Raw genomic sequence first — 17,984 nt, 5'->3', positions numbered from 1 at the left:
TGATGCAGAGAATAAGCAAGCATCAAATAGACATGTGAGCCAATGGCTTAATAAGCTCCAGAGTGCTGTGGATGGCGCTGAAAACTTGATAGAAGAAGTCAATTATGAAGCTTTGAGGCTTAAGGTGGAAGGCCAGCATCAAAATCTTGCAGAAACAAGCAACAAACAAGTAAGTGACCTCAACCTGTGCTTGACTGATGAATTTTTCCTTAACATAAAGGAGAAGTTGGAAGAAACCATTGAAACATTGGAGGAGTTGGAAAAGCAAATTGGTCGCCTTGGCTTAAAGGATCATTTTGGTTCAACTAAACAAGAAACTAGAACACCTTCAACTTCTTTGGTTGATGATTCTGGTATCTTTGGAAGGCAGAATGATATAGAGAATTTGGTTGGTCGTTTATTGCCTATGGATACAAAGGGAAAAAATCTGGCTGTAGTTCCTATTGTTGGAATGGGCGGCCTGGGTAAGACAGCACTTGCTAAAGCGGTTTACCATGATGAGAGGGTGAAGAACCGTTTTGGTTTGAAAGCTTGGTATTGTGTTTCTGAGCCATATGATGCTTTGAGAATAACGAAAGGGTTACTTCAAGAAATTGGCTCATTTGACTCAAAGGATGTCCACAACAATCTTAATCAGCTTCAAGTCAAATTGAAGGAAAGCTTAAAGGGAAAGAAGTTTCTTATTGTTTTGGATGATGTGTGGAATGACAACTACAACGAGTGGGATGACTTGAGAAATATTTTTGTACAAGGAGATACAAGAAGTAAAATCATTGTGACGACACGTAAAGAGAGTGTTGCCTTGATGATGGGAAATGAGCAAATTAGCATGGACAAATTGTCTACTGAAGACTCTTGGTCTTTATTTAAAAGACATGCATTTGAAAACATGGATCCTATGGGACATCCGGAACTTGAAGAGGTCGGAAAACAAATTGCAGCTAAGTGCAAAGGACTGCCCTTAGCTCTGAAGACACTAGCTGGCATGTTACGCTCCAAATCAGACGTTGTAGAGTGGAAACGTATTCTGAGAAGTGAAATATGGGAGCTGCGAGACAAGGACATATTACCAGCGTTGATGTTGAGCTACAATGATCTTCCCGCACATTTAAAGCGATGTTTTTCCTTTTGTGCAATATTTCCTAAAGATTATCCATTTAGGAAAGAACAAGTCATTCATCTGTGGATTGCCAATGGTCTCGTACCACTGGAAGATGAAATAATTGAAGATTCAGGCAACCAATACTTTCTCGAGTTGAGGTCAAGATCATTATTCGAAAGGGTGCCAAATCCTTCTAAAAGGAACATTGAGAAATTCTTAATGCATGACCTTGTCAATGATTTAGCCCAAATTGCATCTTCAAAACTTTGTATAAGGTTGGAAGAGAGCCAAGGATCTCATATGTTGGAAAAAAGTCGGCACTTATCTTATTCAATGGGAATTGGTGACTTTGAGAAGTTGACACCCCTCTACAAATTGGAGCAGCTGAGGGCATTGCTTCCGACATGTATTAGTGTCAATTATTGTTATCACCCTCTAAGCAAGAGGGTGTTGCATAACATACTGCCAAGACTAAGATCCTTGAGGGTACTATCATTGTCTCATTACAAGATTAAGGAGTTGCCAAATGACTTGTTTATCAAATTAAAGCTCCTGAAATTTTTGGATATTTCTGAGACAGAGATTAAAAAGTTGCCTGATTCTGTTTGTGGATTGTATAACTTAAAGACACTTCTCCTGTCATCTTGTGATTATCTTGAGGAGCTACCGCTGCAGATGGAGAAGTTGATTAACTTGTGTCATCTTGACATAAGCAACACTTCTCTCTTGAAGATGCCGCTACATCTGAGCAAGTTGAAAAGCCTCCGAGTGCTAGTGGGAGCCAAGTTTCTTCTAAGTGGTTGGAGAATGGAAGATTTGGGTGAAGCACAGAACTTGTATGGATCTCTATCAGTTGTAGAGTTGCAAAATGTGGTTGATAGAAGGGAAGCTGTGAAGGCAAAGATGAGGGAGAAGAATCACGTTGACAAGTTATCTTTGGAGTGGAGTGAAAGTAGTACTGCCGACAATTCACAAACTGAAAGAGACATTCTTGATGAGCTACGCCCACATAAAAACATAAAAGAAGTCGAAATCACTGGATATAGAGGGACAATATTTCCAAATTGGCTAGCTGATCCTTTGTTTCTTAAGCTGGTGAAATTGTCTATTGATAACTGCACGGACTGTTATTCCTTGCCAGCACTAGGACAACTCCCTTCTTTGAAAATCCTTTCCGTTAAAGGGATGCATGGAATAACAGAGGTGACAGAAGAATTCTATGGCAGTTTGTCCTCCAAAAAGCCTTTTAACTGTCTTGAGAAGCTTGAATTTGAAGATATGCCGATGTGGAAGCAATGGCACGTACTAGGAAGTGGAGTGTTCGCTACACTTGAGAAGCTTTTAATTAAAAATTGCCCTGAACTCAGTCTGGAGACACCCATCCAACTTTCATGTTTAAAAAGGTTTGAAGTTATTGGTTGTCCAAAGGTTTTTGATGATGCTCAAATGTTTAGATCCCAACTTGAGGGAACGAAGGAGATTGTTGAAGTAGATATTACTGATTGTAACTCTCTTGCCTTCTTTCCTTTTAGCATACTGCCCACTACCTTGAAGAGAATAAGGATATCTGGTTGCCAGAAATTGAAATTGGATCCGCCAGTTGGTGAGATGAGTATGTTTCTCGAGGAATTGAGAAGTGATTGTATAGATGATATATCACCTGAGTTACTCCCAAGAGCACGCGAATTGAGAGTAGAGGATTGCCACAACCTTACTAGGTTTTTGATTCCTACTGCCACTGAAAGACTCGCTATTTGGAATTGTGAGAATGTTGAAATACTTTCGGTGGCATGTGGGGGGACCCAGATGACGTCACTAACTATTTATTGTAAGAAGCTGAAGTGGCTGCCAGAACGTATGCAGGAACTCCTTCCATCTCTTAATACACTGTATCTAATTATGTGTCCAGAAATAGAGTCCTTTCCTGAAGGAGGATTGCCCTTCAATTTACAACGCCTTTGGATCAGTAATTGCAAGAAACTGGTGAACGGCCGAAAGGAGTGGCGGTTACAGAGACTCCCCTGTCTCAACTGGTTAAAGATCTCTCATGATGGCAGTGACAAAGAGATTGTTGGTGGTGAGAATTGGGAGTTGCCTTCCTCTATTCAAAGAGAATCTGAAAACATTAAGCAGCCAACATCTCAAAAACCTCACCTCTCTTCAACATCTAACTATTTTTAATTTACCTCAAATTCAGTTTTCGCACCTCACTTCGCTTCAAAGTCTAAAAATCAGGAATTTCCCTAATCTCCAATCACTTCCTGAATCAGCACTGCCCTCCTCCCTCTCTCAGCTGACGATCTCCCATTGCCCTAATCTCCAATCACTTTCTGAATCAGCACTGCCCTCCTCCCTCTCTCAGCTGACCATCAGTAATTGCCCTAATCTCCAATCACTTTCTGAATCAGCACTGCCCTCCTCCCTCTCTCAGCTGTCCATCTACTTTTGCCATAATCTCCAATCACTTTCTGAATCAGCACTACCCTCCTCCGTCTCTCAGCTGACCATCATATATTGCCCTAAGCTCCAATCCCTTCCAGTAAAAGGGATGCCCTCCTCCCTCTCTCAGCTGACCATCTATGGTTGCCCTAATCTCCAATCTCTTCCAGTAAAAGGGATGCCCTCTTCCCTCTCTAAACTACATATTTCCAAATGCCCATTGCTCAAACCACTACTAGAATTTGACAAGGGGGAATACTGGCCAAATATTGCTCAAATTCCCACCATAGAGATCGATCTGGAATGCATGTGATGATTAGAACGAATGGCTCTTCAACTGATGTAAGCTATTCATTTCCCTTGGAAGCTTTTTATTTACTTCACTTTGCTTTTTTGTTATTTCTTTTCATTTTTAATCACTAGTTCTGGAAACATGTGTTGCACGTTTATCCCAAAATATTTCATATAATTTTTATATTGCAAATGACATATTTTATCCCCTTCAAATCTATTGGTATTTACTAAAAAAATATCCACCATTTTTATGATAGAAAGTATATATATCTTCCTAATAAAAAGAATACACCCTTAATTATAAAATTGACTAAAAGTGCATAAAGTAAAAATAACTAATTATTGTACAAATACAATATTCAAATGAGGATACTAAAATACCACATGTTAGGTTAATGTATACAAAACAACTAACCAATGTAAATTCTCTATATTAATAACCATAAAACAATAAAAAGTTATACAATAACAACAAACAAGAAACATAAACATTAAATAAAAACAAATAAAAAGAGACAAGAGAAGAGAGCATAGAGATTCTCTTTCTTTTTTTTTTCAATTTGTTTTAACTGTGTACAATATTGTGTCAAATGTCACTATTCATAGGATAAGATTGAAGAACACTTAGAGTTGTTATGAGTATTTATATACAAAAAAGAATATAATATAGATCTATATGATTTTTTTTCCTATTGTTAAGGGCAAACATAGCCATTCATATTTCCAATTGGAAGATGAACAAAAGAAAAAAATCATGAATTTAACTCCAGCATGAAATTAATAAAAAGAATACATATTCAAGAAGCTTTATGGTGGTTGATTCATGTACTAATATGATGATTTACTATTAAATATTTAATTTATTAAATAGTTTATAACATTTAAATTTAATGTAGAAATAGAATCATAATCTAACTTTTGCCTAACATTCTGCCCACTTTTAGTAATACAATAAACATATATATGAGATACGATGATATAATATTATCATCTTAGTTTTCTTAATCAATTGTTAATTATGTTGTTTTTTGTGTGAATGCTTCATGAGAAGTTGGTATTATTGGGATTGTATTATATTTGGTATTTTTGGGATTGTTGAAAGGCTAAAGGATTGTAATTTATTCAACTCCAAAATCTCGTAAGCATTACATTTTTCTACTTTCTGGTAATCAAAATCCAAATTTCACTATGCCTCTTTTTGACATAAACAAGATAAAGATTTAGACTTAACAATTTTAAGATCCAATATGAATGCAATTACAGTTGCTACACGAAATTAGATTATTCACAATATTCTTCTCTTGAACTAATTTAAGAGGGTGATTTAACAAATAATTCATGAGGGCTATTTAAAAAACAATTCCACAAATGAACCGAAGTCAACATATAGATTTTGATTCCTACTTCACGCGAGAATCAAATATTATTCTTTACCACTCACGTCTTAGCTATCAACGCACGTGATCAAATTCATAATTAGGTCTCTCATTCGTTACCAGATTTCCCTAGACCTCACTGACTCCGATTTCATCCAAATTTGGATTAGATTAGGAAATTCCAAGTTACTACCAGAAAGTTTTCTGACCCCAATTCTTTCCCTATTGGCTTTTCCCTAACGACGGAATCAGATCGTTACAGTATTGAAACTCCAGAATAGAACCATAATGAATTTAACATGACTTATTGATCTGGCAATTTATAAAATTCTAACCTACAGTTGGAAGTTGAAAAGAACTTCCAAACATTGAATTAGTTTAGGGATATGAAAAGTTATTCTAGAGTATTGAATAGGCTGCAATAAGTAGCAATTGCAAGAAAATCAATCCAACCTTTTGTATACTCAAATACTTTATTGATTGTTATTAGACTTTAAGTATGCAACCTATGTGTTCATTCTGAGGTAGTATTGAATATGATGATTTTCTTAATTAATGATAGAACATTTAATTAATTATATTTTATAATAATTTAATTTAGTGTAGGGATAAAATGGTAATTCAACTTTTCACTTTGGAGCTTCCCAATTCATTGAGAAACTTTCAATCTATACATCAACATTCAACCATGTATATATAAAGAAAACTTGAAATTCTTAACAACAATTATATCTATATTTTTGAAAACACTATAAAGTCAATTTTCCTTTTTGCATTATAATATGGATTGCACACAACAACTTCTATTGAAAAAAGGAAAGACAAAATTAGGAAAAATAGTATCAATAAATTGGAATGAAAAATGTAAAATTGTAATAAGAGGAAGAGAAGAAAAAATCAGTACAATATATTTACCTAACCATGAATAAGGAAGTATGTTGAGTAAAAGAAGAGTAATGCAAAAGTGTGAGCTGATATATGAAGGAAATTGACTAATATAATAATTTGTATTAAAAAATAATAAAAAGACCACTCTTCAATTTCTGTCAAAAACTACAAGCTCAAGATAATATAAATTTATTAATTTAATAAATGACATAAATAAATAGCATACATTGTATGTATGTGTAGTTAATGGGGTAGTGAAAAAGACTCTTTCTAAAATTATTTTTCTCTTTAAAGTATTTTTAAACTTGTAATATTAGTGATATAGAAAATCATATAAAGTCATAAGCTACTGCAAATTTTTATAGTAATTATTTTATTAAACATTCCAGAAATGTATAAATTAATTTTGGAAAGCTTGTAAAATGAGAAATTATTATTTCTTACCGTTATTTTAGCTATTATTAACATTTAGTATGATAACATTTAAAAAAGTAGCCTCCTTTAAATATTAACTGTTTCTAAATTAACGTAGCCAAGAATTTGAAATGTTTTGACGTTTTGTTTATCTAAACACGCATAATTTTGCTTTTGAACTTGAAACATGTAATTAAGCCTTGGGTTAATTATAATTTTATTTTTACTATTTAATTAATTAAATAATTTATAACATTTTAACATAATGAAGGGGTAAAATGGTAATCCAACTTTAAAGGTTGGAGCTTCCCACTTTTAGTAATACTAATTTCTAGGAACGTGCGTTGCACGTTTGTTTCTTACTATTTTATAAATTTTGTACATGATTGAATTTAAGTGATGTCTTAAAAAAATTTATACGTATGCATCTTTACTTCTACCTTATAAATATAGAGAGGTTGTTTACCATGGACACTTAGTTCAAGCAGTACTTTACTAAGTACTACATAAGAAAAGATTATTGAGAGACATAAGAAAAGAAAATTTATTAACATAAAATAGAATTTACATGCTGAATTTCACCTGAAATTGGATAAAGGAAACAAAACAAAAATTGTTTTTGAGATTTACCTTAAAGGAATAGAAGATCATTGATTCGGTCTCGTAATTTGAGGAACACAAAACCTGATTGAAAGAAAAAACAAATATTGAAATGAAAAACATTATTACCTAATGTAATTATAATAATCTATATNCTATACCTTGCCATCGATATAGGACCTTACTTTTGCTTAGTGGATCCACTAGCCTAATCTTACGTGATCATCTAAAAAGAATGATACGTCAAGTCCCATGTTGGCGCATGGTTCTTATGGAGAGTTGAGTTAATATGAACTCGTGTCCCCAATTCGGTGCTCAATACTACTCCCAAAAATACTTTGGCTCATGCTTTTAAAATAACTTCTTTCTTTGATTGAGACGAGTACTCAAAACTTAGCCCAAAGGCTCTTTTGGAAAACATGGCTCCTTTCTTACTTAAATGTAAAAACATTTAGAACTTCTTTGGGAAGTACATAGTTCCCTAATAATTTTGGAGAAATGGACTCGACTCTTTACTCCTTACTTCACTTAAACTCTTTACTTTTGACTTGACTTGAAACTCTTAACTCAACTTGAAACTTGATACGACGTTAAGACGTTCAATAACGACTCTTGAAAAGCTTTAAAGACTTGCTTTGACTTGCTTAACTTCTAAGCTTGGCTCTAACTCCACTTGACTTCTAACTTCACTTGACTTGATCCTAACTTTCTTGAATTATGGATTCAAGGACTTGATTGGTATTTGGAAGGACCTCATGGTGTTTAGGAATGATTTAGGAATGATTTGGGACAGCCAAACTAAAGAAAATCTTCGAACATAAATTCTGAAAACAGTGGAGTCCGCGTCCTGTCCGCGACGCGGAGAAGATTTTGTTCACAGAGGGAACAAGTCCGCGACGCGGACGTGCCCCTTGCAAGCTGTCCAACTTTCTCCTTCACGATACCAACTCTAAACTCTCTAACTTCAAGGGTTCCAGCCCTAATCACTTAGAAACATGAAATCCCTCAACATTCAATAGATTTCAACTCAAAACCCCAACCGGAAACAAGTCCCAAATCATCAAGAATCTCAACATTTCAATCAACAACAATACCAACAATAATTTCAACAACAACCACAACTAACAACTTTAACAACTTTAACAACTTCAACCACAACAACTCACAACTTTAACAACAAAGCCAATCCTTTCTTAATGAATAAAAGGGGTTAGGTGTGTGGGGGAAAGAATCACCCAACACTAAAAGCTCACATACCTTGTTAGGGATCACCCCCGACGAAAATCCACGATGATCTTGGTGAAACTTGTTGATCTCCTCGATTTTCCTCTTCTTCTTGTTCTCTTCTTCTCTTCTTCTCTTCTTCCTCTCTTCTTCACCCTCAAGCCCTAGCCTTCACTCTCTTAGAATGGAACAAAATGATCCAAAGATCAGCCCTATACAACAATATAATCCCAAAAGAATTGGCTAGGGAAAAGACTAAAATGCCCTTAATGATTCCCGGACGGATTTCCTTGTCAACTGCCCAACTTTCAAAGGCCCTAACTCGCTCATACGAACTCCGAATTGAGCAAACTCGGCGGCGTTGGAAATATCGTTCCGAGGGCTATGCAACCATAACTGGACATACTTCTAACTCATCATGAGCTAGAAGTTACGACTGATCAAAGTTGGACAAAAACTCACCTTTTCCATACTTAGCCAAAATTTTCCAAAACTTTAAATTCTTTCCAAAAAAATGAAAATTTCCAATTCTAAGCCTCTTCAATTATTTCATATTGCCGGATGTTACACATTTAGTATGACAACATTTAAAAAAGTAGCCTTCTTTAAATATTAACTGTTTCTAAATTAACGTATCCAAGAATTTGAAATGTTTTGATGTTTTGTTTATCTAAACACGCATAATTTTGTTTTTGAACTTACAACATGTAATTAAGCCTTGGGTGAATTATAATTTTATTTTGACTATTTAATTAATTAAATAATTTATAACATTTTAATATAATGAAGGGGTAAAATGGTAATTCAACTTTAAAGGTTGGAGCTTCCCACTTTCAGTAATACTGATTTCTAGGAACGTGTGTTGCACGTTTGTTTCTTACTATTTTATAAATTTTGTACATGATTGAATTTTTGTTGGTAGTTATTCATTTCACATTATTTTTAAAAATAAAAGAAATTGCTACCATAAAGTATCCTTGGAAAATGAAAACATATAAGAAAATGCTACTACAATAACAACATATCCAATATAATCATATAAGTGATGTCTTAAAAGTATTTATACATATGCATCATTACTTCTACCTTGTAAATATAGAGAGGTTGTTTACCATGGACCCTTAGTTCAAGCAGTACTTTACTAAGTACTACATAAGAAAAGATTATTGAGAGACATAAGAAAAGAAAATTTATTAACATAAAATTGAATTTACATGCTGAATTTCACCTGAAATTGGAGAAAGGAAACAAAACAAAAATTGTTTCTGAGATTTACCTTAAAGGAATAGAAGATCATTGATTCGGTCTCGTAATTTGAGGAACACAAAACCTGATTGAAAGAAAAAATAAATATTGAAATGGAAAACATTATTACCTAATGTAATTATAATAATCTATATTTTATTACCTAATGTTACTCTTAAAATTCTGCACTTTTTGTGTCAATGTATATAAGTTACCAAAATTAATGGTTATATGGTACATGAAAAGTTTGATATTACAAATATTTTATATATATATATATATATATATAATACTTAATTAATTAAATATTTTATAATTTTGTTTATTTAATTTAGGGATAAAATGGTAATTCAACATTATACTTTGAAACTTCGCACTTCACGCGCGTTGCACGTATAACCCATATAGTACATACACTATAGATCATACTAATTACTGCAGTATAAACATAAAGTTTTAATGATAAAAATACAAACTGAAATTGATGAGCAGATAGCTTAATAAAATTACTTCTTTGTTGAATGAGTGATTAGATATAGTGTAAACCTGCAAAATTGAACAACTCAATATTTCATAAAGATTTAAGCTATATAAAAGATCAGGTGGAAGGTGTACCCATCAATCAAGAATAAGAAACTTGATATGAACATATGAGAATATAGTGGAAGTATCAACTCCAACAATCCTTTTTCACAATCTACATATAATTAATATTGTTATTCTAATAATATAGTTTTTTGTCATGCTTTCCCTATTAAAAAAATGAAATATTAGAACGACCCTAATAGGAAAAGACAATAATCTAAAATATTAACTAAGTACTATATACATGCAAAAAATATGAACAACAAATTTATAAGTTATACATACTATTTACTTACCATTAAAAGAAATCTGGACTAATAGACATTATCCAACTGCTTGAACTTTATCCCTATGTGTATTTTGCAATTACATATATAGTTAAGGAAGAAGTTGAGGGGTCACATTAGTATATGACAGGACATTAAGAAAATCAATATACTTATTGGAGAGAAGTTTGATGGTCACGTTACACGTACATCAGTTGGTGAAACTGATAATAACTCTTCAAAAAAATTGACTAACAACTGGAAGAGAATTAAATGGGAGTAAAAGGAATGATAGATATAAGTTAATTTTTGTATGTTCTTTTAAAATGATTATTTAACATTTAAAGGATGTTATCTATTATTTATTTGTTTTATATTATTTTGATTTATTTTAGGGATTAAATGGTAATTCAACTTTGTATTTTGAACCTTTCCACATTTAATATAATATGATATATGATATGATATGATGATATATGATGATGTTGTGCTCATCATCAAACACATAGCTTTATATTTAAGCTTCATAGAGAATCTAAATTTTTTAAAAGATAATCAGGGATAACAATCACAAGTGTTAGGAAATAAGTGCAACTTCCATTGTCAGAATAATTAGATGTTATATAATTCTATATTTCTTGGATAGTGACCAGACAACTACACAGGGCAATGCTTGATGTAAGAGCTTCAGATATACATTTGCAGGGTGTTTATCCAACGAGTAATAAAATCACTGTCTTCAGATATCTTCTCTTGCATATACTTTTGCAATTTTAAACTTTATTTTGAACTGTACATGTTGCTAACTTGAACATGTTTTGTGCTTAATCAGATGTGGATTTTGAAGGGCGAGTACGACAAGTCTGGTCCATCCATTGTCCACAAGAAGTGCTTCTAAGGTGTTGCTGCTATTTTTAACATCTGTTCACGAGTTCTTTTTTATTTTTTTGTTCTTTCCGCTAAAGCTACTATGTCATCCACAGTGAACTCAGGTCTGCTGTTATAGGCATGTCTTCGAGATGGGGCTATACTGTTGATACTATTTCATGTTTCCAGTGCAATCGTCTTTTGTAAGTAGACAAACTCGATTTGTAAATATGTTTGGGACTCAACTAGTGGTTAGAATACTGATTTTGTAAGATTTGTGTACGGAAAATCAAATTAGAAAGATAACTCGCGATGATTGAATAAGCTCGAAGAAGTGGATTTGAATTTCAAATCGTGTCTTTGTTTTATGTGTGTGTGTGAGAAATTTGAAGTGTTGTTTAGATTTGTTGGAATAGTCTAAAGAGATTGACTCTACAAAATTTGAAGACATTTGATGGAGATCTGATTAGATGATTTTGAACAACAATTGCAACTGAAGATGGATATGTATATTATTTTCGTAGTTAGCAACGTGTTATATATATTTATAGTGGATATATTGTTTTCTCATTCGGTGTTTGGTGTTCACGTTCGAGTCTGACTAAATTTGGATTTACTCTAAGCTCCAATCCCTTCCATTAAAAGAGATGCCCTCTTCCCTCTCTAAACTAGATATTTACGACTGCCCATTGCTCAAACCACTACTAAAATTTAACAAGGGGAAATACTGGCCAAATATTGCTCAAATTCCCATCTTATATATCGATTTCGAATGCATGTGATGATTAAAACAAATGACTCTCCAACAGATGTAAGTTATTCTTTTCCCTCAGAAGTTTTTTATTTTTTGTTTACTTCACTTTCCTTTTTAGTTAATTCTTTTCCATTTTTAAACCTTGTTGATCAGTGTGGAGTGTCTATTGCTCAAACCATAAATGTTGATTGGGAGAACCTTAAATGATTAAAACAAGTGGGGCTCCGATAGATGTAAGAAAGTTACAAAGGTACAAATATTTTTTCTTCTTTCTTCCTCACCACAACGCTTATATTGGTTTTGCCCCACCTTACATCTCAATGATGTTGGAGTATATCGGTTTTCTACTGCTATTTAGATACTTAAAGTGGGAAATTGCTTTTGAAAATATTGTTTTCATTGTTCGAAAGTTGTGTAACATATGATTGGCATCTGTTGATTCAAATATTTATTTTTCTGCTGATCTTCTTTATTTATCTTTAGTTTTACATGTCTTCTGATTGGGTTATAATACATGCCTCAATTCTATAGAAGATGAGAAATTGTCAAATGCCTTTATGAAGTGTTTGCTAAGTTGATGTCGCCTAATTCACATTTCACTGAATTAATTTCTGACCCAAGTTTATGCATATGTTTGGTCTAATGTTGGAAAGGAAAAACGTCGAATGATCAACATGTTCTAAAAAAGCTAGGCAAAACAATATATTTTGCTGCTTAATTCCTAGCTTTTAAAGGATATTCTATGCGGAACTGAGCTCATTATTTATTTTGTTAGTAGAAGCCAGAAGCTGATATGATGCATGAACTAGAGAGGAGGGAGGGTGAATCACCATCCTCCTGCCTCCAGCCTCCAATGTGGCATTTGACTATGAATTGCCTGATGGACAAGTTACTAACTTTGGTGCTGAGAGGTTCCGTCGCCCAGAGGTCCTCTTCCAGCCAACGATCCTTCCCGTGCGCTGATCATGGATACGACACTCAGAAGAAGAAAAGATGACACGAAGATAGTTAGCTGGAAGGTGACTGAGAAAAATTTCTTTATAGGAGGAAAATGGAATCTATCATGAAGAATCCGGGATGAAGACATAGACCCACAGTGTGAAAGAGGTAAGAGAGTTTCATCTACAATGTTAACAGAAACTTTGATAGGTAAAGGAGGCAGACAAAAAAGCTAAACACCTTTTTATATGCAAGAGCAATTGATTATCCCTAGTGGTTATCTTGCTTGTTATAAACATCAGAAGCATTTGATGGTAAGATGTCATATATCTTGGTATCTAACAGGTACCCTGGGGTATGTAATGAGTGAGGTTGAGGATGGAAAGCCATTCAGCCCAGTCGTTAATGCTGCTAAAAGCCTTGGCTACATTGAACCAGGTGATAAGTTACAACTACGCTATTAATGTTTGTAAAATCACCATATGAGAATTGAAGATATGACATACAAAAACAGAAAAGTGGTTATTGAAAATATGATATTATCTATTTCTAATTAAGCGTAGTCTTACTTTTTTGTTTTATGTTACTCTTTCTATGAGTAATTTCTACTCGTTTTCCTGTCAGGCAAGTGTTCCTCTGGTACAATAATATTTTCTGGCCTTCTGCTTAGGAAGTTTGTCTAGGACTAATTTGAATGTGAGAGAAGTCAGAGAAGCGATTAAGAGAATGTGTGAGACAAATGTCTTACACATGAATTCTTCTTTTATATGCTACTTTACAGTGCATCTTCATACATTTATCCAAATTTCTACTCGTTTTCCTGTCAGGCAAGTGTTCCTCTCAGGTTTAACTCCACCCAAAACTTAGCTCGTGACATGAAGATTGCCGAAGGCCACATAAAGAGATTACAACAATACATCCTCAACTGAAGTGAGATAACACCTAATTGCTTGCACATAAGATGTAGTGTTTGTGGCAAGTAAACTTTTAAGGAGATTCTAGTGCCTTTACCAAGGATAACATCAATATTTTAATCCATTGTGAAGGCGTAATTCTGTTTCCAGCAGGATTATATTAGTTCCTTTTCTAATAAAGAAATAACAATGTCTTCAATGCATTGTCAAGAATAATGTCACCCTATTTATACTTGTATAGGGATGCTTCTAGAAATTATTCTAGATACATCTACAAGAAATATCTGGATACCTTATCTTCTAACTATGTAACAAGGATCTAGATATTTCTATACTTTACTATAAATATCTAATTATCTAGAACATCTAGATTTTTCTTAAGTATAAATATCAAAGATAATTTACTCTACCAAATTCTACTAAATATCTAAGATATTTTTGGTACCTCCATAAAATCAACTTTAATTTTTCACAAAATCAACTGCTACAAACAGCTTCACTGAAAACAAATAGCACAGAAGAAAGTGTCTGGCTGTCTGCTGCTTGGGGAAAAGTTGATTATTGAACACACTTTTGTGTACATTACCCATGCCTAGGCTAACGCCTTACTTTATCTTTACTCTTTACGCATCATCTCGTTGTCGCCCTGAAAAACTTTGTGCAGTTAAATGCTTTGATTCTACCTTAATCGTAAAATGTATCCCTTGTACTTAGGAGGTCATACAATCAGTAAGATTAATGACTTGCTTTTGTCGAAGAATGACTACGATGATTGAATGTCTGCAATTCGTTCGTCTGCAGGTGGAGATATACAGCCGTTGTTACGAGAAACAACCTTTGGTTATCCAAGGTGCTGGAGTAGGAAATGATACCACAGCAGCTGGTGTCCTAGCTGATATCCTTGACATTCAAGATTTATTCCCTTGACTGAGTATTATACACTGAAATACAAACATTCGATCTCAAAGGACGAAAAATCGACTCTTCTTGTCCCTCTGCTTCTAGATTGGAGATTGAAATCAGGCTAAGATAGCTCACACATTTTTTGAAAAATTTCTCGATACACCAGAGTGCCTCGTCAGTTTACAGTAGATTATTACGCAATTTCTCTCGTGCATAACCGTCTCAAATGGAACAGTTCAAACTGAGTCATTTGCTTAAGTGCTGGACTAGTTTTTAGGATATCACTTCAACTTATAATCAGTTTGCTTTGTAATGACCATTTTGGTACCTCAGCTTTTAATGTTATCACAATTTTAGTGATTTATCTCTTAGATATTATGCTTTTCAATGTATGAAATGATGTGATATCATGCTCATGAATCATGATCTACACTTTCAAGATATCAAACAGAAAAGAACTACTTAATGATATCAAGCTTTTAGAATCCTGTTGGGAGATGAAATAAGTTTTGCTAATTCACATTCACATCCACCTACTACATGTCATGGTATGATAGATACCGAATGTTATACCCCATTTTAACCGGGTCAAAATAGTGTACAACATTCTGGTGATTTCTAAATTATTAACTAACTTAAGAAGTAGCCACCTAATTATTACGGTGAATTAGGACACCTAAATTGATTAAAGTCTTGTCTAAAGTTAAACTCCATTTTAAGGTCTTACTAAACATGAGATTCTAGGTACAGGTTCAATTAATCTAAAGGAAAGGGGTGAGGCATCCTTTAAGATCCATTAAAAATGGTTAACCGGCTGAACTTAAATAATTAATTAGGCTAAGTGAAAATTAGTGATAAAGCGTAAAATAATTGACTAGTTTAAAATAAGAAGATAAAGTAGTGTTTAAAAGCGTAAAGTAGTAGTTTTACATATTTGAAAACAATTTGTTGTTGAAAAGATCTTTATGTTTTAAAAGAAATCATCAAAGTGATCCAGTATGTCAAATTGAGTTAAAACAATCTTCTGGACTTATTACAATTTGCAAACAAATTATTATTTTTAATAATTTAAGGCTCCAAGATTGACCCAAAACTATCTTAGAAATATTCAACTCTAAGTTTGACCACATTAATAACTAAATGCTTTCTAAATTATTTTTTATCAAAAATCAATTTAACTTCTAAATATGTCAAACAAAGTTTATCAAAATAAACACACAAGTATTCATAGCAAATAACATAAAGAAAGATAGGAATAAGCAACTATAAGAAGAGTAAAGTCGAGCGCTTGTCACTTTCTCTTGTGTTTCTTCTCGATGGAGTTTCCAGGGTGTGAGAAATACACATAGATGTAATGCACGTTTTGAGTCTTGCGGGGACATCGAGTCTTAAAGTTGAGACTCTTCGACTCGGTGGTGTACATGTAAACAAAGAAAAGAAAGAGACACACGAGTTAGACAATAAATTATCTCTTAATCTTAAGCAAAATTGTAAATAAAGTAAAACTAGAATTCTTTCCACATTCAACATGTATTTAAAAAATAAACTTAAGACCACAATGATCCAACACATAGTAGCATAGTTTGATATTAACAAAAGTGATTTTCAACATCAAGAGTAGGTATTGAATACAACTCAAGTTCTCTGGTAACATTTCTCTCATCTAACATTTGATAAAATCTCAACTCTTGATCACTTATGAACTGAAAGAGAAGGCCCAAAACAGTGAACTAAAGTGAGAAACACAACTACATTCAGCCTAGTAATTTTGTGAACCAAATTCTCATGAACTAGTCATTTAAACAAATAAAATCATTAAGAGTCGACCGGGAATATTTTCAGCCAAAACAGTGATAATTATCGATTTACAATAGATTTCTAAGTAACAATACTTACTAAGAATCAACAGACTCAAATAGAAATATATATATATGACAAAACACAAGCCTTGAACTATATATAAACATTTGTAGCTTTCATATAGAATAACAAAAGACTAACATGAATTCATAAACTAGCACCAATACGCTGAACAAAAATGGTAAAAAATATAACAAAGAAAGGCAGTTGAGATTACCGATTGTGGGGCAGTGAACCGAGGTCGTCGGCTTTGAATCTACTCTCTCGTTATGAACAGATTCAAACTTCAAACAAAATGAGTTAAAAAAAAGTAAACGAAAAATGCAAGAGTTCCAATAAGGATAATGGTAGCTAAATGATATGTGTAATTTCGACCCTATATGGTGGTGTTCTTGTCTGTATATCTTTTTTCTTTGTTGAAGATATGAGGTCGTATTTATTGGAGATGAAAGCTGGAATTTTGGGGCTCGATAAAGGTTTGGTTGAGTCAAAAGACCCGTTTGAAATTTGAAAGAAAAGGCTGTTGAATCTGCCTTCTCTGTAGAAAAATCAGAAGTTTTAAAAGTTCTTTGGACTCATGTTTGACTGAATCTTTGAAGGAGAGGAAGCTGTCGAGACTTGCACGAAAAAGGAGTGGTTGAAGTCCGCCATTGTTGAAAGTTGTATGCGTTTCTTCACCAAAATAGAAGAGGGAGAAAAATGACGTTTGTAACTTGTAGCGGCTGATCTGTAGTATGAAAAATAGGGCTAGATTAAGATGTTAAGTGTAATGGACCTGTTCTTTTAGTTGGGCTGCTGCGTTGGGCTGTACTAGAGTATAGCCAAATTGCTGAATATTTTAGACTTATAAATGGGCTGGAATATAGCCGAATTTACTGAATTGTTGGAGCATTTTGGGCCTTCTTTCTTCTTTAAATTAATTCAATTGAGCTTCTAATTCAATAATTAGTATAATATATATTACGTAAAAAGTTTAGTAAGTAAAAAATTTGAAATAAAGTAATGACAATCTATTTTAAAGAAGACGACAATAAAGTACTAATAGTAACATTGATAAAAACTATAATTTTGAAATAGTGAAAATGATACTAAAGAAGATAATCAAAAAATAATAAAAGTTAAAGTAATATAGATAATTACGATAGCAATAGTGATAAATGAAAAATAATAGTGAATTATAAAGTATTCAACTTATTACTAATTTACAAGCTCAACGAAATAAATTAGAAGAAAGGAGAGACAAAATTTGGTGTCAACACCGAATACCATATCGAAATCAAATTTTATAACACTGGCTTGAGTTTCATGGTATTT

The 17,984-nt window shown here is 33.2% G+C and overlaps 1 protein-coding gene and 1 long non-coding RNA gene across 2 annotated transcripts; both read left to right on the top strand.

Moving 5' to 3' along the window:
* Positions 1–4: 4 nt before the first annotated feature.
* Positions 5–3,854, top strand: LOC125850925 (putative disease resistance protein RGA1; the record flags this gene model as incomplete). The annotated part of the gene is given in 2 exon segments (XM_049530746.1): positions 5–3,210; positions 3,212–3,854. Coding segments are annotated over 2 exon segments (3,849 nt in total), but the record flags the coding sequence as incomplete, so codon positions are not given.
* Positions 3,855–12,809: 8,955 nt separating this feature from the next.
* LOC125850928 (uncharacterized) lies at positions 12,810–15,121 on the top strand. The gene is made up of 3 exons (XR_007444861.1): positions 12,810–13,161; positions 13,339–13,431; positions 14,709–15,121. It is a non-coding gene; the product is annotated as an uncharacterized LOC125850928 (long non-coding RNA).
* Positions 15,122–17,984: the final 2,863 nt, after the last annotated feature.

This window comes from Solanum stenotomum, unplaced genomic scaffold (assembly GCF_019186545.1).
Source record: "Solanum stenotomum isolate F172 unplaced genomic scaffold, ASM1918654v1 scaffold20987, whole genome shotgun sequence".
NCBI lineage: Eukaryota > Viridiplantae > Streptophyta > Magnoliopsida > Solanales > Solanaceae > Solanum > Solanum stenotomum.
This window is presented reverse-complemented; position numbering and strand designations above follow the sequence as displayed.